This window comes from Eretmochelys imbricata, chromosome 18 (assembly GCF_965152235.1).
Source record: "Eretmochelys imbricata isolate rEreImb1 chromosome 18, rEreImb1.hap1, whole genome shotgun sequence".
Classification (NCBI taxonomy): Eukaryota; Metazoa; Chordata; order Testudines; family Cheloniidae; genus Eretmochelys; species Eretmochelys imbricata.
The window spans coordinates 490762-514765 of NC_135589.1; the positions used below are offsets into that span (position 1 = coordinate 490762).

General features: G+C 46.6%; 1 protein-coding gene across 19 annotated transcripts in view; it reads right to left on the reverse strand.

Moving 5' to 3' along the window:
• EIF4G3 (eukaryotic translation initiation factor 4 gamma 3) overlaps positions 1-24004 on the reverse strand; it is a 449900-nt gene that overhangs the window by 314295 nt on the left and 111601 nt on the right. For all 19 annotated transcript variants that reach the window (XR_013348334.1, XM_077837081.1, XM_077837080.1 and 16 more), the window contains exon 3: positions 1787-1915. Coding sequence is in view for 2 of the 19 variants with exons in the window: in XM_077837081.1 (XP_077693207.1) it covers positions 1787-1915 (129 nt within the window). In the remaining 17 variants the exon portion in view is untranslated. The remainder of the gene's footprint in view (positions 1-1786; positions 1916-24004) is intronic.

The following is a 24004-nucleotide window of genomic DNA, read 5'->3' on the forward strand; positions in this document are numbered from 1 at the left end:
TCATTGGAACAGCAAACTAGCATTCTCCACGGCTGCCTAGAGTAGGGATTCTGGCACAGACCCCATCTTCTTTGTAACATTGACTCAATTGGAAAATATTAAGGGAAAAAAACTTGGCTAACATTTTAAAACTTTGTGTGGGTCACTCTCCTTCCTCTCCTCCGCCAGTGTCATTCAGGGATTGGCTTTCCCTTTGTCAGTAAGTTCACTGAGTTTGCTGGTATGCAAGAAAGGTCAAAAAAGATATTAGGGTTTCCCCTGCTTCCTTCACCCTTGGAATTTGTTTCTCTTTGTAGTGTGAGGCTTCACCTTCAAACCAAAGAATGGATAAGTAGCAGCAGTGACATAAAAGTACAAGGTAATGCTCCGCGACAGCATCCACAATGCCTGCAAGATACTTTAGAATCCACTTTCCAGGCCTCTAAGAAGATAAGCCTTTACAAGTATCCAGACAAGTATCCAGATTTCTAGCGAGGTGCTTTACCCTATGTATCATATACATAGTGCTTTATCTGTAATCTGCTAATATGCTATGTTTATACTAGCTGGAATGTTTCACACACATCCTCATTTTCTTTTACACATCAAAACAGTCTGAAAAGTGGATCACACACTTTTCTGCTTCTCCAACATTAGAGAGGTTGGCTGGAAATTTCAGCAGCGTTTGCCAAAATTTTTAGTTGCTTTTTCCTAGCCCTAGAGTAAGAGTGAAGCTCTCATTATCTCTTATCCTGTCTTCTGGACACTGCCCTCCCCCAATTCCACAATTGGTCTTCCTCCTTTCTCCTGTAAACTGATGCATCTTGTTCAGAACTCTACTGCCCATCTTAACCTCCTGGGTATCTCACGGCTTTACATTTTTTCCATCTGCTCAACTGATTGTCAACTGAAATCCAAATTAAGTTTAAGGGCTTATCTACATGAACTTAGTGTGCAGTAAACCAGTGTGTGAATCTACAGCACGCTAGCCTACCACACACTAAGTTTCTGTGTAGAAAAGTCCTAAGATTCTAGTTCTCATTTTGTCTGCTCCCACACCACTGGCTTTCCTCCACTTCCAATCCTTCATAACTTCATGCAGCATCCCTTCTCAATTTTCTTTTTCTCATTCTCTCTTGCCTCTTTTTTTATGGAGTATGCTCCTCCTTTCATTTTCACTCCAGTACAACAGTAGACTTTTAAAACATCTAAAAACTAATTTGTTCTCAACAACTTGCTAATCAAACATTATTTGTTCATCCTTACTATCATTTCTTTTTTTGCTCTTCTTCTGTACCTTCTTTTGTGTGCAATCTGTCATTTTGTCTTGTATTATTGGCACTTCTTTTTGTAAATTTATTTCACTATTTTTAATATTAATTGTAAAGTGCTTTTCCCATCAGCACTGTATAAAAAATGTAACATGGAAAAACACTATAACAATATGTGAGGCACTTCTGCAATGGTTAAAACAAAAATGGACCATAACCCAGAACAGTTTGTGAGAAATGGGAATATTCCTCAAAACTGTCACCAATATTTTCTGCAATTTTTTAAGATGACACCAATATAATCCTTTCACTTCATGAGCAACAACACACTAATGATTAACAACCAACTAGCATGGTACACATAAGTCACTACAGGATTGGAGTTGCTTTAAAATGGCATGCTCCCCATTAATCAGTTTTATAGTGGTCACAGAAAGTAAATAACTCAAAAAATTTGAACTGAGCTCCTTGACCTGAGGGAAAAATACTAAAAAAAAAACAAGAGCAGGCAAATTTCTAACCAGCACCTCTCTTACCTGTGAAAGTCCAGGGGATGATGCATGTCCTGGTGGCGTTGCAGCAAGATTTGGATGTCCTTTGTTTATTTCATGTGCAGAGTAAGGGGATGGAGCAGGAGGTCCCGGTTGTCTTGCTACCTGTGTTACCTGTAAGGAGATAAACTATTAGTAAAACATAATATAAGTAATTCAATCTTTATATACCATTCTATTCTTTGGGAGTAAGGAACTGCCAGATATGAAGGAGGCCAGATTCAGCAGCATTTTTAAAATGTGATCCAATTCAAACATTATTTAACTACATATGTGAAACTGGTGCTCATGAAGGTGTGGAAACTAATACCACAACTTGATTCAGTTACAGTGGGGGGCTTTCATTGCAATATCCTTGATATTTCAGTCATGTGACCTTACTATGAGACTGTCAATCATCATAAATTATACCAAACAACGTTGTGATTTTTGATGCAAAAAACTGCTCACTGGGATTTGCAAAGTAGTGCAACAGGGGCTTGCTACCAGTCAGAATAAGTGACACACAATGGCAACAAGAGACGAAATTCCCCATTTATTCTTAAAAAGGGGATGAAGACTGCACAGAAAATCTGACATTGCTGACTGATGGACTTGCCATCAATAAAGAAGAATAAAAATTCAAAGCAGTTCTTTTGGAAAACTAGCTCCTTCCTCAGTCTCTCAAAAAAGCCAAACATACTATGCAGATCTAAATAAAATACTTTCCATGGCTCATATATGTGTTTCTATTCTACCGTATTTATGATGCAACCTAAGGTGCTTAAATGCAGTTTCCAGGTCAGTAAAACAAGAGATGGAAAATCAACAAGGAATCACAACTGCAAGAGATGTCCCCCAGCAATTCAGCGCAATGAAATCTTTGCTAATTTGTTTTATACTCACAGTGCAACGATCTAGCAATCTTTTCCCAATGAACAGTATTCACACCAACAACTCTCTGTTTAAAAAAAGCCATTTAAATCTCAGGAATTTCAAAACACTACAAAAATTAATAAAAGGAGATATTGCCAACATATAGATAAATGTGTGTACCCCACAGAAAAATCAGCCAGCAATAAAGGATATTAGAAAGAAAGTAGAAGGAAATTCCAGGCTCCTAATCTACAAACAAAGAATATCTTCAGTCTATTTGAAAACTACGAGAGGTAGGGCACATGAGACACATGGTTTATGACTAAGGGGTTGTCCAAACCCCTTTATTACATTCTAAGTAGTGATGCATTCAGTTACATCACTTGAGAGACACTCAAAACAGCTGCAACATACAAACGAAAATGACAATGGGCAATATATGAAGGCTTGGACATAGTCCAAAATAATTCCATGCAGGAAGATTTAAAGCACCTTTGTGCTGATCAGAGAAAAGGGTGGTAAAGAGAGTCTGCTTCTCCTTCCCCTAACTGGTTTTGTCCCTTTCTCAGAGAGGAATCATCTTATTCCTAGCTGATATAGACTGGCAGGGATGCACACATACAGGTCCAGTCAACTTAACTGAAACCAGTTCATAGAGGATATTGTGAAACTTTCGCAATCTGCCCCTAGGAAAACTAAAATCTTTTTCAGTCCTCCTAGTTATCATGGAGGGCTTGTCAAGTCAAAAGCAGATTTTATTCTATGATTAAAGAGCAGCTACAAAGGACATCAGAATCCACAGCTCGACAAAAAGAACAAAATGACACACAGAGTCCAAACCAAACCATTTTGAAGAATATGTGCATGCTAGTCATCACCCCCTAGAAAAAGTGGTTGACTTTCTGTTGAAAAAAAAGAGGTTACTAAACAATAACTGGTTCTTCAAGTATTGTCAGCATAGATCCACACTCAAATGCGCATACGCTTTCAGCACCAAAAGTAGACCCCTCTACAATGCTCTGACCATTGAGGCAGCATGCTCTCTCACAACACCAAATGTTCAGATCCATTAAAACAGAATCCATGTTGGAGATGCTGAAGAAGGGAGGATGGAGAATGAAAATGTGCATCTATACTGACATTCTTCACAAGAAACCACAGACACTGGCAAGTTACATCTTTTGAGTATTGTCAGTACCGAACCCATTCTGAGATTAAACAGCAGTAACAATGCGCAAAGAATGCAGGTCTGAGGTCAACTAATTAAAGACTGCAGGATCATTCACCTAAACTGAGCATTAAATCTGGAAGCCAAGTCAAGAGACAAATGCTGTGTAGATACAAGAATTTTGTTCCAGGCAGCAGGTTTTCATAATTCAATTATGTAGTTCTGAGACATGTTGTAGAAATAGCTATGGATTTGTTGGAATATAGTTTGAGACCCTCGGGTACTGAAATAAATGTAAAGTCATAGCAGATTTGTATATTAAGCCTAATCCATTTGGGCAATATCTGGGTAGAGTCAGCCACCACTCTTGAACGTCTCACCATAACCCTCACAAAAATCTAGTCCCAAGTGTGACGGAGTAGGGAGCAATGTTTCCTCTAATTGTTGACAGGCCGTGTGCACAAAAAATTTCTTCTGTGCAAAATTTTGAAGTAGAGTTCAAATTTGTGCGCCATGAGGCAAATGCGCCCAAGCGAGTAAAATGCTTATACATTTTAAAAGTTTTAATTTGCGATTTGTGATAACAGTTTTACACCATGTTATTTTATATATGTCTTTTTTAAATACTTAGAAAAAAGGAAATTTAACCTCCTTTTCCTTCCCCCCCCCTTGCCAGCTAGTAGAATCTGGCTGTGTTGATAGATGGCGGGCGAACAATGTCAAAAGTCGCCCGTAAATGATATTTCAGCCTAGATCCAATGTAGTATTTCATTTTTTGTGCATCGTGTTTCGCTGTGTACGTGGGGTTTAGGATCTGTGTGCACGCACACACACGCACAGCTTAGAGGGAACAGCGGTAGGGAGTATTAACCTTGCATGGGAGTTTTACTAGTTTACTCTCTGCATTAATACTAGATGGTGGTGGGATATAAGGGTGTGACTTCACTAAGGGATGATACTTGACAGCCAGCACATAACCTGAGCCCAGGAGGGGGTGGGGCCAGGTGACATCTTCTGCCCGGGAAACTGGACAAAGGCTAGAGGAGGAGCCGGGGGCTGGGTGAGACTGCTGGAGGGAGCTTTAGTTTGGAGCTGGCTGGGGAGATGAGGGGAGGCCAGGAACCTGGGTTGGGCTCCCCACACTCCGAGATGGACCTGACTGAGGGGTCCTGTTTTCTGTACCTACAAGCTCTGTTTCAGACTGTGTTCCTCTCGTCTAATAAACCTGTTTTACTGGCTGGCTGAGTGTAGTGGGGTGGCTGCCCCACTCCTATACTAGAGGGGGCTCCAGCAGGCCAGAGAGGCTGTGCGGGTGGGCGGCCAATCAGAGAAGGCCTGCTAGGGACTCAATCAGAGGCTGAGTAAGAGATAGCCAACCAGGGCCAGACTCAGCCTTATATAAAGGCTGCCCAGGAAGTGAGCAGTCAGTCTCTCCTAGGCCTTCAGAGGGTGAAGATCTGTCTCCTGTGCGAGGGGACTAGCACCATGGACAGCGCAGTGTGGGGGCAGGTGAGGGGAGCAGAAGGAACTCCAGCCTGGTATCTGCCAGGCTGCAGGCCCCGAGGGAAGGGCCGGGCTGGTGCAAAGGGGATGAAGGGGAAGCGACCCAGGGAGAGAGGCGGACAAGGGGAGAGAAGGAGGGCAGGAAGGCAGCTGCCAAAGGGTCCCTGGGTCAGGACCCAGAGTAGAGGGTGGGTCTGGATCCCCCCCTTCCCCATACACCCAGCTGTTGGACGTGGCGATAGTGGACTACACCAGACCCCTGGCAAAAGGGTTTAGACTTTGGGTATGGTTGGCCGCTGTGGCTGGGCGAAGTGAAAGACTGCTGATTAAACCCCACTCTGGAAGGGGGTGAACGAGAACTAGGGGGCACTGCCGGAGGACAGTGTCTTGAAGAGGACGCCGCAAGAAGGGAGCAATATGGGTCCAGGTGCCAAGAGAGGGCAAGACACGGATGGGACACCACCAGTAGAGGGTGCTCCACACTGGACTGAGCTAATTCCCTGATGAGTCAGCAGGAGGTGCTGCAGTGGTGAGTCCCAACCCCGTCACACTGGGAGTCATGGTGAATCGCAGGAAGTGGGGGGGTGGGGTGTGCGTGCAGGACCCTGACTCCCCCACACTCTGTGACAACTGGTGGCAGTGGTAGGATGTACTGCACCCTGTGGATGGCGCTTCCTGCAGTAAGTGACTGGGAGCAGTAAAACGAAGGGGGATTAACGAGAACCAGGCATGCTGAAGGCTCAGAGAAGAGCGGTTTCAGGAGGCGAAAGAGCTACGCTTAACCCCTGAGAGTGTGTGACCAGTGAGAAGGACTGTCGCAGTAACGGGGTCCCCCTGGGGACTGCAGTGAGCAGTTCCAGGGGCATAGGACTCTACAGCTTGACTCTGGGAGAGAGAAGGACTATTGCAGGAATGGGGTCCCTCTGGTGAGCGATTCCAGGGGCGGAGGAGTCTGCAGCTTGACCCTGGAAGAGAGGTGGTGACCTGGAGAAGGGCTGGCACGACAGGAGTTCTTCCTGGAAACCGTGGGGAGCCGAGAGCACACAGGCCTGCAAGTCCACAACAACTTGGGAACAACGGGGAGATGTATAACCATCTCCTTAAGAGGGACCTTGTAGAGCTGTGCAAAGAGAGATGGCTGTGCATTGGAAACCTCACTAAAGCACAGCTGATTGCCCAGCTGGAGGAGGATAGCTCGGAGAAGCTGATCCCTGCCCTGGAGGAAGCAGCATGGCAGATGCAGCGCCGGCGCTCGTGTCTGTCCCGGCTGGGAATGGTCAGACTGCTGCTGAGAGCACTCCGAGGCCCCTCCTACCTAAGGCTAGGGGAGGAGCTTGGCGAACACCAGGGGCTCCATGACTCCCGCAGACAGCAGAGGATCCTCCCGGCGGAGCTCCCCATCGCTGGAGCTGAGGCAGCTGGAATGGGAGAGGGAGATAAAACTGAAAGAGCTGGAGGATCGGGAGAAACAGCGGCAGCATGAACTGGAGTTGGGAAGGCTGAGGAGCAGAGAGCCCCCTGCTGAGGTGAGTGAGGGGGGACCCAGGACTACATGGAGCTTTGATAAGTGCATCCTGTCCCAGTTTAAGGAAGGGGAGGACACTGCCTTTGAGAAAGCCTGTGAGCTATATAGGGTTGACCCTGCAGACAGGCTCCAGTTTCTCACTCCCTTACTAGACCCCAAAGCCTTGGGGATGTACAGCCGAATGGAAGGGGTGGAGACAGGGGACTGTGAACTGTTCAAAAAGACCCTGCTACGCAAGTTTGGGATGACTCCTGAGGCATACCAGAAAAAGTTCTGGAGTCAGCGTAAAACCCCTGAGGACACATATCTGGAACTGATCCTCCGAATGGAGGGATATGTCCAAAAGTGGGCAGATGGGGACCAGACTAAGGAGGACATGGTTAACCTGATTGTACTGGAGCACCTGTATGAACATTGCCCATCCAACCTGAGGGTATGGTTGGTGGACAAAAAGCCAGACAGCCGGTCTGGGTGGAACCGAGGAGTCCCAAAAGAATAAGCCCACCACGGTGCAGAGAGTGAGTCACCCTGGGATCCCACAAAGGGGGAATGTGGAGAACCCCCTCTTAAGGGAAACAACCAGCATCAGGACCAACGGAACATAAATTGTTATTCCTGTGGGCAGAGAGGCCATATATGGACCCAGTGCCCCAAGCTTAAGGATAGACTGAGCAAATCTAACCCTCACAGAGTTAACTGGGTAGAGACCCAGCCGGAGGAGGGGCAGGCTTCCCAGGCAGGACAGGCTGCAGCTTACCAACTGTTCAGGAGGGAGGAGTTTCCCAAACCAGCTTCTCTGTGCGGCTGGATGCTCCAGACACAAGGTTCTCAGTTTACAGGGTGGGCGCGGGGCTGTCACTGTGAGCCAGTGCTTTGTTCCCCTGAAGGTGGATGGGAGGAAGGTCATGGATACTGGGACACAGGTGCTGAGGTGATCATCGGGGGGTGATACAATTGGCCAAGCAACCCCCAGAACACCCTAGGCATGACCCGTAGCCAGAGCCGGTGAGGGGCACTACACCCTGACATTGGGAAGGATACCTCACCGGAGGTGCAGGACCCTACCCTGGTGGGGAGGGAGTGCCCAGGGACAAGGCTCAGAGGAGTGACGGCTTCAGACCCAGCCAGCGAGAGTGAGCAGGTCCAAATCCCTTCCCCAGCTGCTGAGTTCCAAGCCAAGTTGCAGAAAGATCCCTCCTTGCAGAAGCTAAGGGACCTGGCTGGCTTCAGTGCGGCACAGAACCTGGGAAAAGGCTGCCAGGAGAGGTTCCTGTGGGAGAAGGGATTTCTGTACTGAGAATGGGCTCCCGCAACAGAAGTGGAGTCATGGGAGATCCGGAGGCAGCTGGTGGTCCCCCAGAAGTATACCAGGCAGAGGCTGCTACAGAACTTTTACTGGCCTGGAGTCTTTAATACTGTCCAACAGTATTGCAGATCCTGTGACCCCTGTCAGAGGGCGGGGAAGGCCTGGGACAAGGGGAAAGCAGCTTTGAGACTTTTGCCCATCATATAGGAGCCTTTTCAGAAGGTAGCTGTGGACATAGTGGTGCCTCCCAGCAAGAGGACCAGGTTGGGGAAGAAATACATTCTGGTGGTGGTAGATTTTGCTACCCATTACCCCGAGGCAGTGGCCTTGTCTTCTATTGAAGCAGACACCGTGGCAGATGCGCTGCTGACCATTTTCAGGTGAGTGAGGTTCCTCAAGGAAGTCTTGACAGACCAAAGATCCAACTTCATGTCAGCCCTGCTGCAGTGCTTGTGGGAGAAATGTGGGGTCCGGCACATCTGGGCTTCAACATTTCACCCCCAGTTCAATAGGCTGGTGGAGGGGTTCAATGGAACTCTAAAGATGATGTTGAAAATGTTTATGAACCAGCACCCACAAGATTGGGTCAAGTACTTACCTCACCAGCTGTTCGCATAGAGGGAAGTGCCCCAGGAGTCTACTGGGTTTTCACCTTTTTAATGTTATATGGAAGAAGGATAAGGGGGCCCCTGGACCTGATGAGAGACGAATGAGGTTCAACAAGGACAAGTGCAGAGTCCTGCACTTAGGACAGAAGAATCCCATGCCCCGCTACAGACTAGGGACCGTATGGCTAGGCAGCAGTTCTTCAGAAAAGGACCTAGGGGTGACAGTGGACGAGAAGCTGGATGAGAGTCAGTGTCCCCATGTGGCCAAGAAGGCCAATGGCATTTTGGGATGCATAAGTAGGGGCATTGCCAGCAGATTGAGGGATGTGATTGTTCCCCTCTATTCAACATTGGTGAGGCCTCATCTGGAGTACTGTGTCCACTTTTAGGCCCCACACTACAAGAAGGATGTGGAAAAATTGGAAAATGTCCAGCGGAGGGCAACAAAAAGGATTAGGGGACTGGAACACGTGACTTATGAGGAGAGGCTGAGGGAACTGGGATTGTTTAGTCTACAGAAGAGAAGAATGAAGGGGGATTTGATAGCTGCTTTCAACTACCTGAAAGAGGGTTCCAAAGAGGATGGATCTAGACTATTCTATGTGGTAGCAGATGACAGAACAAGGAGTAATGGTCTCAAGTTGCAGTGGGGGAGGTTTAGGTTGGATATTAGGGAAAACATTTTCACTAGGAGGGTGGTGAAGCACTGGAATGGGTTACCTAGGGAGGTGGTGGAATCTCCTTCCTTTAAGGTTTTTAAGGTCAGGCTTGAGAAAGCCCTGGCTGGGATGATTTAGTGGGGGATTGGTCATGCTTTGAGCAGGGCGATGGACTAGATGACTTCCTGAGGTCCCTTCCAACCCTGATATTCTATGAATGGGAGGGAAAGGCCATTACCAATGGAAAATCAGTGGTGGAGTATGTCTTGACCTTCCGAGAAAGACCTGCTGAGCTCATTGGCTTGGCCTAGGAGAATCTGGCCAGAGCCCAGAGGAAACAGAAGGTTTGGTATGACCGCACGGCATGGGCCTGCAACTACACCACTAGAGACCAGGTGATGGTTCTCATCCCTGTGAGGAAAAAAAAAACTACAAGCCGCCTGGTAAGGCCCTTTCAAGGTCGTCAAGCAACTAAATGAGGTAAACTATGTGGTGGAGCTGTCTAATCGGGCACACCATCACCGGGTGTACCATGTTAATATGATGAAGCTACATTATGATGGGGGAATGTGGCGTTGGCTGTGCATGGACATTTTGAGGAGCCGGGAGAGGACCCTTTAGTAGATCTATTCCCTAAGACAGGAGCTGGCTTCTCCCTGGAAACAATTCCCCTCTCTGATTGATCTCAGCTTTCTGGGCAGGGGTTAGCCAGAGGGGTGCTGCATTTCTACCGACAGCTGTTTTCCAACCAGCCTGGACTCACTAATCTGACTGTCCACCAGGTGGAGACAGGATCGCATCCTTCTATAAGATGTTCCCTTCCGAGTCACAGGGAAAACTGCTAAGGACCTGGACAGAGAGGTCAGTGCTGGCTTTGGGGGTGATCCAGCCATATTCCAGCCCTTGGGCCTCGCCGGTGGTGCTGGTCCCCAAAAAGGACGGGTCAACCCAGTTCTGTGTGGACTATCAGAAGCTTAATGCCATCACAGTGTCTAATGCCTACCCCATGCCCAGGTTTGACGAGCTCCTAGACAAGCTGGGAGGAGCTCGCCACCTTACCACTGTGGATCTGACAAAGGGCTACTGGCAAGTGCCACTGGAAGCAGATGCCAGACTGAAATCTGCCTTTATCACTCCTCTGGGTCTCTGAGTTCCTGACCCTGCCTTTCGGCCTCAAGGGAGCGCCAGCCACCTTCCAGCGCCTGGTGGATCAGCTACTGAGGGGGACGGAGAGTTTTGCTGTGGTGTACATTGATGACATCTGTGTCTTCAGCCAAACCTGGGAGGACCATGTGTCCCAGGTTAAACAAGTACTGGGCTGACCATAAAAGCTGAGAAGTGCAAGGTGGGGATGGCCGAGGTATCTTACCTGGGCCACGGGGTGGGAAGTGGCTGCCTAAAGCCAGAACCAGCCAAGGTGGAGGCCATCAGAGACTGGCCCGCTCCCCAAACCAAAAAGCAGGTACAAGCCTTTATTGGGATGGCAGGGAATTATAAAAGATTTGTGTCACACTTTAGCTCCCTAGCCGCCCCCTTCACTGAGCTATGCAAGAAGGGAAAGCCAGACAAGGTGGTCTGGACCAAGCAGTGCCAGAAGGCTCGCTGTGAGCTGAAGGCGGCTCTGGTCGGTGGCCCAATTCTGGTAAACCTAGACTTTGACAAGCCCTTTATGGCGTTCACAGACGCCTCAGACACGGGGCTGGGTGTGGTGTTAATGCAGGTTGATGAAAAGGGGGAGAGACTTGAGCAAGAAGTTGTTACCTCGGGAGCAAAACTACACGGCCATAGAGAAGGAATGCCTGGATATGGTATGGGCCCTTAAGAAACTACAGCCATATCTATTTGGGCGACACTTAACTGTGCACACTGACCACTCCCTCCTGACCTGGCTACACCAAATGAAAGGAGCCAACGCCAAGCTCCTGAGGTGGAACCTGCTCCTGCAGGATTATGATATGGAGCTAGTCCATGTGAAGGGGAATACCAACATGATAGCTGATGCATTGCCCCAGATGTTCTGGTTTAACTTGGATTTAAACTTGGAGAGTGGTCAGTTTGGATGAGCTATTACCAGCAGGAGAGTGAGTTTGTGTGTGGTTTTTGGGAGGGGGGTGAGGGGGTGAGAGAACCTGGATTTGTGCAGGAAATGGCCCAACTTGATTATCATGCACATTGTGTAGAGAGTTGTCACTTTGGATGGGCTATTACCAGCAGGAGAGTGAATTTGTGTGTGAGGGGGTGGAGGGTGAGAAAACCTGGCTTTGTGCTGGAAATGGCCCAACTTGATGATCACTTTAGATAAGCTATTACCAGCAGGACAGTGAGGTGGGAGGAGGTATTGTTTCATATTCTCTGTGTGTATATAAAGTCTGCTGCAGTTTCCACGGTATGCATCCGATGAAGTGAGCTGTAGCTCACGAAAGCTCATGCTCAAATAAATTGGTTAGTCTCTAAGGTGCCACAAGTACTCCTTTTCTTGTCCCGGAAAGGGGAGCCTGAACTTCCCCAGGACACTGGTTAGAGTGACCCCGCTCAGTTCAGTCTTGAAGGGGGTAGAGATGTGACAGAATAGGGAGTATTAACCTGATGTTGCATGGGAGTTTTACTAGTTTTACTGTCTCCATTAATACTAGATGATGGTAGGATATAAGGGTGTGACTTCACTGAGGGATGATACTTGACGGCCAGCACACAACCTGAGCCCAGGAGGTGGTTGGGGCCAGGTGACGCCTTCTGCCCGGGAAACTGGACAAAGGCTGGAGGAGGAGCCAGACGGTGTGGCTGGGTGAGATTGCTGGAGGAAGTTTCAGTTTGGAGCTGGCTGGAGAGACAGGGGGAGGCCCAGAACCTGGGTCTGGGCTCCCCACCCCCCAAGATGGACCTGACTGAGGGGTCCTGTTTTCGGTACCTACAAGCTCTGTTTTTGACTGTGTTCCTGTTATCTAATACAGCTTCTGTTTTACTGGCTGGCTGAGAGTCACGGTAAATCACAGGAAGTGGGGGGAGGGGGTGCAGGGCCCTGACTCCCCGACACTCTGTGACACCAAGTCATGTTTACATGGCAATTTACTGCACAGCAAGCCTGGCTGTGAATCTACACTGCACCAGCTTGCTGCACAGTAATTCACCATGTGGACAATGATATAGTGCAGTCACAGTCCTGTAGTGGGCCTTCATATACTACAAACCACTAAACTGCACTCCAGGACTTTCACTGTGTTATGACAGCAACACAGGGTGAGTGGGATGAAAGAGGACAAAGTATTGGTCAAATCAGACGAGAAACATTCACATAAAGAATCTGACACATCAGAAAAGGACAGACAAATAAACAGTGACAAATTTTTAATGTGCTTGTACACAAATGGTAGAAGTCTAAATAATAAGATGGGTGAACTAGAGTGCCTCGTGTTAAAGGAGGATATTGATATAATAGGCATCACAGAAACCTGGTAGAGTGAGGACAATCAATGGGACACAATCATTCTGAAGTAAAAAATATATCGGAAGGACAGAACAGGTTGTGCGGGGGGGAGGGAGGGGAGTGGCAATATCTGTGACAGAAAATGCAGAATCAAATGAAATAAAAATCTTAAATGAATCCACGTGTTCCATTGAATCTCTATGGATAGTAATTCCATGCTCTAATAAGAACAACAGTAGGGATCTATTATCGACCAAGTGAACAGGACAGTGATAGTGATGATGAAATGCTAAGGGAGATTAGAGAGGCTATCAAAATAAAAAACTCAATAATAGTGGGGGATTTCAATTATCCCCGTATTGACTGGGTACATGTCACCTCAGGCTGAAATGCAGAGATAATATTTCTCGATACTTTAAATGACTGCTTCTTGGAGCAGCTGGTACAGGAACCCACAAAGAGAGAGGCAACTCTCGATCTAGTCCTGAGGGGAGAGCATGATCTGGTCCAAGAGATAACTATAACAGGACCGCTTGGAGATAGTGACCATAATATAACATTTAACATTCCTGTGGTGGGAAGAACACCTCAACAGCCCAACACTGTGGCATTTAATTTCAGAAAGGGGAACTATGCAAAAATGAGGTTAGTTAAAAAGAAATTAAAAAGGTACAGTGACTAGAGTGAAATCCCTGCAAGCTGTATGGACACTTTTCAAAGTCACCATAATAGAGGCCCAACTTAAATGTATACCCCAAATTAAAAAACACAGTAAAAGAACTAAAGAAAGAGCCACCGTGGCTTAACAACCATGTAAAAGAAGCAGTGAGAGATAAAAAGGCATCTTTTAAAAAGTGGAAGTCAAATCCTAGTGAGGTAAATAGAAAGGAGCATAAACACTGCCAAATTAAATGTAAAATTGTAATAAGAAAAGCCAAAAAGGAGTTTGAAGAACAGCTAGCCAAAAACTCAAAAGGTAATAACAAAATGTTTAAGTATATCAGAAGCAGGAAGCCCGCTAAACAACCAGTGGGGCCCCTGGACGATCGAGATACAAAAGTAGCACTTAAAGACGATAAAGTCATCACAGAGAAACTAAATTAATTCTTTGCTTCAGTCTTCACGACTGAGGATGTTAGGAAGATTCCCAAACCTGAGCTGTCTTTTGTAGGTGACAAATCTGAGGAATTGTCACAGATTGAAGTGACGCTAGAGGAGGTTTTGGAATTAATGAGAAACTTAACAGTAACAAGTCACCAGGACTAGATGGCATTCACCCAAGAGTTCTGAAAGCACTCAAAGGTGAAAATGCGGAACTATTAACATGTCCTTTAAATCAGCTACAGTACCCAATGACTGGAAGATAGCTAATGTAACGCCAATATTTAAGAAGGGCTCTAGTGGTGATCCCGGCAATTACAGACCAGTAAGTCTAACATCAGTACCGGGCAAATTAGCTGAAACAATAGTAAAGAATAAAACATAAATTGTTGCGCAAAAGTCAACACAGTTTCTGTAAAGGGAAATCATGTCTTACTAATTTATTAGAGTTCTTTGAGGGGGTCAACAAACATGTGGACAAGGGGGATCCAGCGGACACTGTGTACTTAGATTTCCAGGAAGCCTTTGACAAGGTCCCTCACCAAAGGCTCTTACATAAATTAAGTTGCCATGGGATAAAAGGGAAGATCCTTTCATGGATGGAGAACTTGTTAAAAGGGAACAAAGGGTAGGAATAAATGGTACATTTTCAGAATGGAGAGGGGTAACTAGTGGTGTTCCCCAAGGGTCAGTCCTAGGACCGATCCTATACAACCTATTCATAAATGATCTGGAGAAATGGATAAACAGCGAGGTGGCAAAGTTTGCAGATGATACTAAACTGCTCAAGACAGTTAAGACCAAAGCAGACTGTGAAGAACTTCAGAAAGTTCTCACAAAACTAAGTGATTGGGCAACAAAATGGCAAATAAAATTTAATGTGGATGTAAAGTAATGCACATTGGAAAAAATAACCCCAATTATACATACAATATGATGGGGGCTAATTTAGCTACAATCAGGAGATAGATCTTGGAATCATCGTGGATAGTTCTCTAAAGACATCCACGCAGTGTGCAGCAGTCGTCAAAAAAGCAAACGGGATGTTAGGAATCATTAAAAAATGGATAGAGAAAAAGACGGAGAATATCTTATTGCCCTTATATAAATCCATGGTACGCCCGCATCTTGAATACTGTGTACAGATGTGGTCCCCTCATCTCAAAAAAGATATACTGGCATTAGAAAAGGTTCAGAAAAGGGCAACTGAAATGATTAGAGGTTTGGAACAGGTCCCGTATGAGGCGAGATTAAAGAGGCTAGGACTTTTCAGCTTGGAAAAGAGGAGACTAAGGGGCGATATGATAGAGGTCTATAAAATCATGAGTGGTGTGGAGAAAGTGAATAAGGAAAAGTTATTTACTTGTTCCCATAATATAAGAACTAGGGGCCACAAATGAAATTAATGGGTAGCAGGTTTAAAACAAATAAAAGGAAGTAGTTCTTCACTCAGCACACAGTCAACCTGTGGAACTCTTTGCCTGAGGAGGTTGTGAAGGCTACTACTATAACAGGGTTTAAAAGAGAACTGGATAAATTCATGGAGGTTAAGTCCATTAATGGCTATTAGCCAGGATGGGTAAGGAATGGTGTCCCTAGACTCTGTCTGTCAGAGGGTGGAGATGGATGGCAGGAGAGAGATCACTAGATCATTACCAGTTAGATTCACTCCCTCTGGGGCACCTGGCATTGGCCACTGTCGGTAGACAGGATACTGGGCTGAATGGACCTTTGGTCGGACCCAGTATGGCCGTTCTTATGGCAAGCTGGTGTGTTGTTCATTCACATTCTGGCTAGCCACAAAGTAACTTATTGTATAGACAAGCCCCTCGAGCACGGGTGGGAAAACTTTTTGGCCTGAGGGCCACATCTGGATATGGAAATTGTATGGCGGGCCATGAATGCTCACAAAATTGGGGGTTGGGGTGCAGGAGGGGGTGAGGGCTCCAGCAGGCTCTGTGGTGCGGCCAGAAATCAGTTCAGGGTGTGGGAGGGGGCTCTGGACTGGGGCAGGGGGGTGAGAGCTCTGGCTGAGGGTGCATGCGCTGAGGTGGGACTGGGGATGAGGGGTTTGGGGTGCAGGAGAATGCTCCAGGCTGGGACCAAGGGATTCGGAGGGTGTGGGGGGAGCAGGGCTAGGGCAGGGGGCTGGGGCACAAGAGGAAGTCAGGGGTGCAGGCTCGGGACGGTGCTTACCTCAAGCGGCTCCCATAAGCAGCAGCATGACCCCACTCCAGCTCCTATGCAGAGACGTGGCCAGACTGCTCTGTGCACTGCCCTGTCCGCAGGTGTCACCCCCGCAGCTTCCAGAAGCAGCAGCATGTCCCCCCTCTGGCTCTTATGTGGAGGCACTGCGCTGACCAGGGGGCTTTGCGTGTTGCCCCGTCCGCAGGCAACACCCCTGCAGCTCCCATTGCCTGCACTTCCTAGCCATTAGGAGTTGCAGAGATAGCGCTTGGGGTGGGGGCAGTGTGCGGAGCCCCCTGGCTACCCTATGTGTAGGAGCCAGAGGGGGGACATGCCGCTGCTTCCGGGAGTTGTATGGAGCCACGGCACGAGCGGAGTGGGGCAAGCCCCTGACCCCGCTCCCTGACAGGAGCTCGAGGGCCAGATTAAAAGGTCTGACGGATTGGACGTGGCCCATTGGCCATAGTTTGCCCACCCCTGCCCTAGAAGGCTTATCCTTTCTAGATCGTAAATATGGAGCGTCTTAACATCTAAGATATGCAACCTAACTTTTCCCAAAAAAAATGTGCTGGGGGGAGGGAGGAGGTATTGATTTCAACTCATTCAAGCAGAATTTAGAAACTTGGTAAGAATGAGTGTAAACAAAAAATACATTGCCTCTTTATGAAAATGTATAAGAAGGTTCAGACATCAAAGCCTGAAGCTTACTGACTCTCCTTGCTGAGATTACAGTAATTTATAAATTTTTGTGTTGGTGACACCTTTCAGACAGCAAGCCTTTGAGTGCGATCCCCCATTATAAATTAAAGCCACGATTTTTAATATATATTTAACACTATTATAAATGGTAAATTTATAACCCTTGTGATACAGGAGGGCCAGGGAGTAGTGGTAGAGGAGAAATATATAAGCCCTAGGCTAATTAAGGCATGGTTCCCTGTAGACTAGGGAGGGTTGCTACAGGTTAATTGGAGGACCTGTAGTCAATTAAGCCCTGTCAGGAACCTAATAAAACCCCCCTGCTTCAGGCAGTCAGGGGAGGAGGAGGAAGGACTGGAACTTGGAGGTGTGTTGTAAGCTTTGAAAAACCAGAGAACTGAAGTAAGGGAGACCCTGCCCCAGCAGGGGAGGGAGACTTCCTCCCCCAACATCTAAGGACTGAAGGTACCCTCTTCCCCCTTGGGTGGAGAAAGAACCTGCAGAGGTTGAGAGGTGCTGGGGCTCAGAGTGAGGAGCAAACCCAGACTCCTCCCCTACTTCCCTCCTCTACCACCTTCCCGGGCCACTATTGGAGACCTCAGCAGCCCAAAAGCAGGGACAAGGGATGGCGTCTTAGCCCCCGCCAAGAAAAGCGCAGGACCCACCATACTAACATTGGCCATCTTGCCACACCCTACTGTTTAAAATGAATTTACCTTTTCTCACCACTTTTAAATTAAGACTAAAACACATTTTCACTGAATTATTATTATAAGCAAAAAAGTCATGGTTTTTTTTTTTTTAAAGATACTGTTTAATACTAGGGGGGAGGGATAGCTCAGTGGCTTGAGCATTGGCCTGCTAAACCCAGGGTTGTGAGTTCAATCTTTGAGGTGGCCATTTACGGATTTGGGGCAAAAATTGGGGATTGGTCCTGCTTTGAGCAGAGGGTTGGACTAGATGACCTCCTGAGGTGCCTTCCAACTCTGATATTCTATGATTCTATGAAGAAACTTTGCCAATATTACTTTTCACAGCAGACTTAGTGCCCCATTGCCACCCTTACTTCTGCACTGCTGCTGGTGTTGGCATCATCTGTGGAGAAAGAGGTGGTTTGGGACTACTTAGAAAAGCTGGACGTGCACAAGTACATGGGGCCGGACGCGTTGCATCCAAGAGTGCTAAAGGAATTGGCGGATGTGATTGCAGAGCCATTGGCCATTATCTTTGAAAACTCGTGGCGAACGGGGGAAGTCCCAGATAACTGGAAAAAGGCTAATGTAGTACCAATCTTTAAAAAAGGGAAGGAGGAGGATCCTGGAAACTACAGGCCAGTCAGCCTCACCTCAGTCCCAGGAAAAATCATGGAGCAGGTCCTCAAAGAATCAATCCTGAAGCACTTACATGGGAGGAATGTGATCAGGAACAGTCAGCATGGATTTACCAAGGGAAGGTCATGCCTGACTAATCTAATCGCCTTCTATGATGAGATTACTGGTTCTATGGATGAAGGGAAAGCAGTGGATGTATTGTTTCTTGACTTTAGCAAAGCTTTTGACACGGTCTCCCACGGTATTCTTGTCAGCAAGTTAAAGAAGTATGGGCTGGATGAATGCACTATAAGGTGGGTAGAAAGTTGGCTAGATCGTCGGGCTCAATGGGTAGTGATCAATGGCTGCATGTCTAGTTGGCAGCCGGTGTCAAGTGGAGTGCCCCAGGGGTCAGTCCTGGGGCCGGTTTTGTTCAATATCTTCATAAATGATCTGGAGGATGGTGTGGATTGCACTCTCTGCAAATTTGCGGATGATACTAAACTAGGAGGAGTGGTAGATACGCTGGAGGGCAGGGATAGGATACAGAGGGACCTAGACAAATTGGAGGATTGGGCCAAAAGAAATCTGATGAGGTTCAATAAGGAGAAGTGCAGGGTCCTGCACTTAGGACGGAAGAACCCAATGCCCCACTACAGACTAGGGACCGAATGGCTAGGCAGCAGTTCAGCGGAAAAGGACCTAGGGGTGACAGTGGACGAGAAGCTGGATATGAGTCAGCAGTGTGCCCTTGTTGCCAAGAAGGCCAATGGCATTTTGGGATGTATAAGTAGGGGCATAGCGAGCAGATCGAGGGACGTGATCATTCCCCTCTATTCGACATTGGTGAGGCCTCATCTGGAGTAGTGTGTCCAGTTTTGGGCCCCACACTACAAGAAGGATGTGGATAAATTGGAGAGAGTCCAGCGAAGGGCAACAAAAATGATTAGTTTCAGAGTAACGGCCGTGTTAGTCTGTATTCGCAAAAAGAAAAGGAGTACTTGTGGCACCTTAGAGACTAACCAATTTATTTGAGCATGAGCTTTCGTGAGCTACAGCTCACTTCATCGGATGCGTACCGTGGAAACTGCAGCAGACTTTATATACACACAGAGAATATGAAACAATACCTCCTCCCACCCCACTGTCCTGCTGGTAATAGCTTATCTAAAGTGATCATCAAGTTGGGCCATTTCCAGCACAAAGCCAGGTTTTCTCACCCTCCACCCCCTCACACACAAACTCACTATCCTGCTGGTAATAGCTCATCCAAAGTGACCACTCTCCCTACAATGTGCATGGTAATCAAGGTGGGCCAGGGTCTGGAACACATGACTTATGAGGAGAGGCTGAGGGAACTGGGATTGTTTAGTCTGCAGAGGAGAAGAATGAGGGGGTATTTGACAGCTACTTTCAACTACCTGAGAGGTGGTTCCAGAGAAGATGGTTCTAGACTATTCTCAGTGGTAGAAGAGGACAGGACAAGGAGTAATGGTCTCAAGTTGCAGTGGGGAGGTTTAGGTTGGATATTAGGAAAAACTTTTTCACTAGAAGGGTGGTGAAACACTGGAATGCGTTACCTAGGGAGGTGGTGGAATCTCCTTCCTTAGAAGTTTTTAAGGTCAGGCTTGACAAAGCCCTGGCTGGGATGATTTAATTGGGGATTGGTCCTGCTTTGAGCAGGGGGTTGGACTAGATGACCTCCTGAGGTCCCTTTCAACCCTGATATTCTATGATTCTATGATCATCTTCAGAGCTGGATGCAGAAGGAAGGGTGGCAATGTGGCACTAAGCCTTCTGTGAAAAGTGATGTTTGTTAATATTACTTTTCATAGCAGATTTATTAGCACAGACTTCACAGTAGACGTGATAGCTAACTAGGAGGCTGTGAAAAGTGGTATTTATATATTTGTTAATATCACTTTTCACAGCCTCCCAGCTCTGAAGGTAGCACATCTAAAATTTAGCATTTTAAACAAGAGACCCCAAAGGCCCAAACCCGCCTGTGTCTCTGACTGCTAAATTATAAATTACTGGGTTTTTTTTGCCAAACTCAGTGTTCTGATTGGTCTGCAGTTTAATGCAGCTCTTCAGCTGCTGAACAATCAAGCCCTCTAATGTTGTCTCAGTCCCACCTTTTTAGTCTCTAGACAATAAACGTGCACACGATACTACAATCCCCAGAGTCCAATTTCATTAAAGTGATAATACAAATATATAGCTTGTTTAGGAACAAACATCGCTGCATTACACATTTACAATATTTTTTTGAAGTAAATACACTGCATTGCAATGGAAAGGTGTCATTTTCTAAAACGCTAGATTTAAATTATATAAGTTATAGCAGTTGCTCTCTGCATGTACTGGTGACGTGACCCCCACATAATAACCTTGCACCCCCTGAGAGGTCACAACCCCCAGTTTGAGAACACTTGTGCTAGGAGTAATGCAGTCTTTAAAAGGTCTCTTGAATGTCTGGTGACTATAAAGGCCTAAATTAAAATCCCATTGATTCATGCAATGGTGAAAACCTGTCAATCAGGACTTTCAGAAATCCTTTCTCCCTTTTAATCCTCAAAAACCATCTCTGAAAGCTTTATGGTTCAGGAACAATCAGCATTATGTACAATCAGAGAGTTCTTTCAGAGTACCATTGCCTGTCATTTACCCAGAACAAGCTCAGGAGATGTTTATAAAGAACTATGCTGTCTTCTAATTGAGCGACAGGAAGGGAACTACTTACAGTGAGGGCACAAAAAGGGAGTAAGTGGCAGAGAACCTAATCCATAATTTAGACTTGGACATGCTGTAGACAGTAATATTAACACAATGTAGAGGAATGACAGCATTGCTACAGGTTGTCTGCAACCTTCCATGAGAGTCTCATTAATAATACTAATCCTATGCCCTTCTGTAGCAAAAACCTGAAAGCATTTATAATTTTAAAAGAAACCTCTCATCTCCCCTAGAAGGTAAGTCAATATTATGTTATTAGATACATTTTACAGGAGGAGAAACTACAGCATAGAGGTGAAGCGTGGGCCCTGTGACAAAGATGAGACTGAAGCACGAGTCCTAACCTGTGTCCCCTCTAAGCCAGGCAACCCCTCAAGAGTCAATCAAGTGCCAGCACTTGATTAGCAAAGTCGTACACTTCCAGTGATGTGTTCAGGTGCCCCTCCTCCCGTTGCTCTGGAGCCGAGTTGCTCCTGCCCTCTGCCTTGGAGGGCCCGGCCAACTGCTCCCAGGACCCTCCTGCTTGCTGTGCAAAGCAGAGGGAGGGAGGGGCGTCCCCCTCCCCCAGCCTCCCCCTATCCATGTATCCCATCTCCGCAGAGCACGGAAGGGGAGACAGGGCTCAGGAGCAGAACGGAGCTGCTGGCAGCTGCTACGGACTGAACAGCAAGCCTTCTGGTGAGTGCCACTGTGCTTAAAGGGACAGCACACAGTCTCTCTGACTTCCCCAGCAGCCAACACACATCTCTCTCTCGCTCTCTTTCTCACAGTCTCTTTCACACTCACCTCCCCACGCATACTTGTGTTGTTGTTGTTACTTCCTGCAATGCACAGATATTCTCTGTAATTTTATTTTTTCCAAGTGCTGTTATTTTAGTTTCTTGACTGGTCTATACATTTCATAATTTTATTTCTCTCTCATGCTTAAATTTAATTCTTTGAGTAGTGAGTTCTAAAATGCCTACCTGTCCTGGCTGGAGTAATTATCCCTATGGTAACTTTTTAAAAATATATATTTAGTTTTTTGGTTTCCACTGGTGGCAGATATCCACACATTACCTCGATATTGGTGCATGTAACAAAATTCATTCTTCATTCACATGGATGGAAAAAATTAGAGGGAACATTGGTCATAACGTCCACTCTTCTGCTCTAAACTCACTTAACAATACTCCTTCCAGAGTGAAGTAGAGAACCCAAGATTCCAGACACGCAGTCCCCTGTTCTAATTGCCAAACACTTCTTCCATACCACAGTACAGAATGACCAAAAGCAAAGTCGCCTTACACAGAGACACAGTATACAGATGTGGCTGCTACATACACTTCAGTTGTTCAGTAGCAGTCCACATTTTTCTTACCAAAAAGACCACTATGGAAGTAAATTTTGGGATGATCAGTCCAGATTTAGAAGTGGAGGTTACTTACCTGTAGCTGGAGGTTCTTCAAGATGTGTGGTCCCTATTTGTATTCCACTGAGGGTTATATGCATGCACCATACATCCAGAGCTGGAGAATAGCTTTGAAAATAGCACTTTCCTTTGGCGCACACATACGCTGTTGCTGCGCCTCATGGTTTAGAACAAGGTGACAAAGGGCAAGGTGGTCCGACAGCACCCTCAGTTCCTTCTCCACCGCAAATAGAAAAGATCCGCAGCAGAGGGGAAGGAGGGCAGGACTGAACAACAGATAGGGACCACACATCCATAAGAACTTCCAGTTACAGGTAAGTAACCTCCTCGAATGATAGTCCCTACTGTGTTACACTGAGGGTGATTCACAAGTGATACCCAGTTAGGAGGATGTTGCGAGGAAGATGACAGAACCAAGAGGAATGGAGAACAGCCATGCCGTATGAGGCATCCATTGCATAGCTTTGCACCAGAGTCTAATGTCAAGAAAAAGGATGCATTCAAACTCCACATAGCCACCCTACATAGGTCCATGAGCAGCATGTCATGAAGTGTGGCCGTAGTCAAGGCTTGCACTCTCCTGGAGTGGACTCGTGCCTCTGATGAGTGAAGACTATCCTGATAATTGATAGAGTGTAATACACCCCAAAACCCATTTAGAAATCCACTGAATGGAGATGGCTTGCCCCTTAATCCTTTCCACTATAGCGATAAACAATCTAGGGGACTTCCTGAACAGCTTCATCCTTTGCAGATAAAAGGCCAGGGCCCTACAGACATGGAGGGAGTGAAGGTGTGGTTCCTTTGCTGAGGCATGTGGCTTTGGAAAGAAGGCAGGTAAGTGTATGGGTTGGTTGAGGTGAAAGCAGGAAACAACTTTTGGCAGAAACATGGGATGCAAGCATAGGAAAACTTTGTCCTTATAGAACATGGTGAAGGGGGTGGACGGGTTTATCATTATGGCCCCCAGTTTGCCTACCCTTCTTGCAGAAATAATAGCTACAGTAAAACCTCAGAGTTACGAACACCAGAGTTATGAACTCACTAGTCAACCACACACCTCATTTGAAATCGGAATTACACAATCAGGCAACAGCAGAGATGCGCCCCCCATCTGTTGGTATGGCAACCCCCATTTTTTTTCATGTTCTCTGTGTGTGTGTGTGTATATATATTTCCTACTGTATTTTCCACTTCATGCATCTGATGAAGTGGGTTTAGCCCACGAAAGCTTATGCCCAAATAAATTTGTTAGTCTCTAAGGTGCCACAAGTACTCCCCGTTCTTAAACCTGTATTAAGTCAATGTTCAGTTGCAAACTTTGAAAGAACAACCATGACATTTTATTCAGAGTTATGAATATTTCAGAGTTACGAACAACCTCCATTCCTGAGGTGTTCGTAACTCTGAGGTTCTACTGTACCAGGAAGGTGACTTTCATGGAGAGGAGATACAGGGACCAGGAGGCCAGAGGTCTGAAGGGCAATTTCATCAATGTCGCTAGGACAAGATCAAGGTCTTGAGGCCCTATTGGGGAGCAATGGGCTGAACAGGAGGATACATGCATATCAGGTCCTTCCAGAACCTGGCACTCAAGGGGGGAGCAAAGACAGAGTGCCCATCCACAGAGGGGTGGAACGCGCTAACAGCCACTACATGCACCCTAATGGAACTGAGAGCGAGTCCCAACACTTTCAGGAACAGGAGAGTA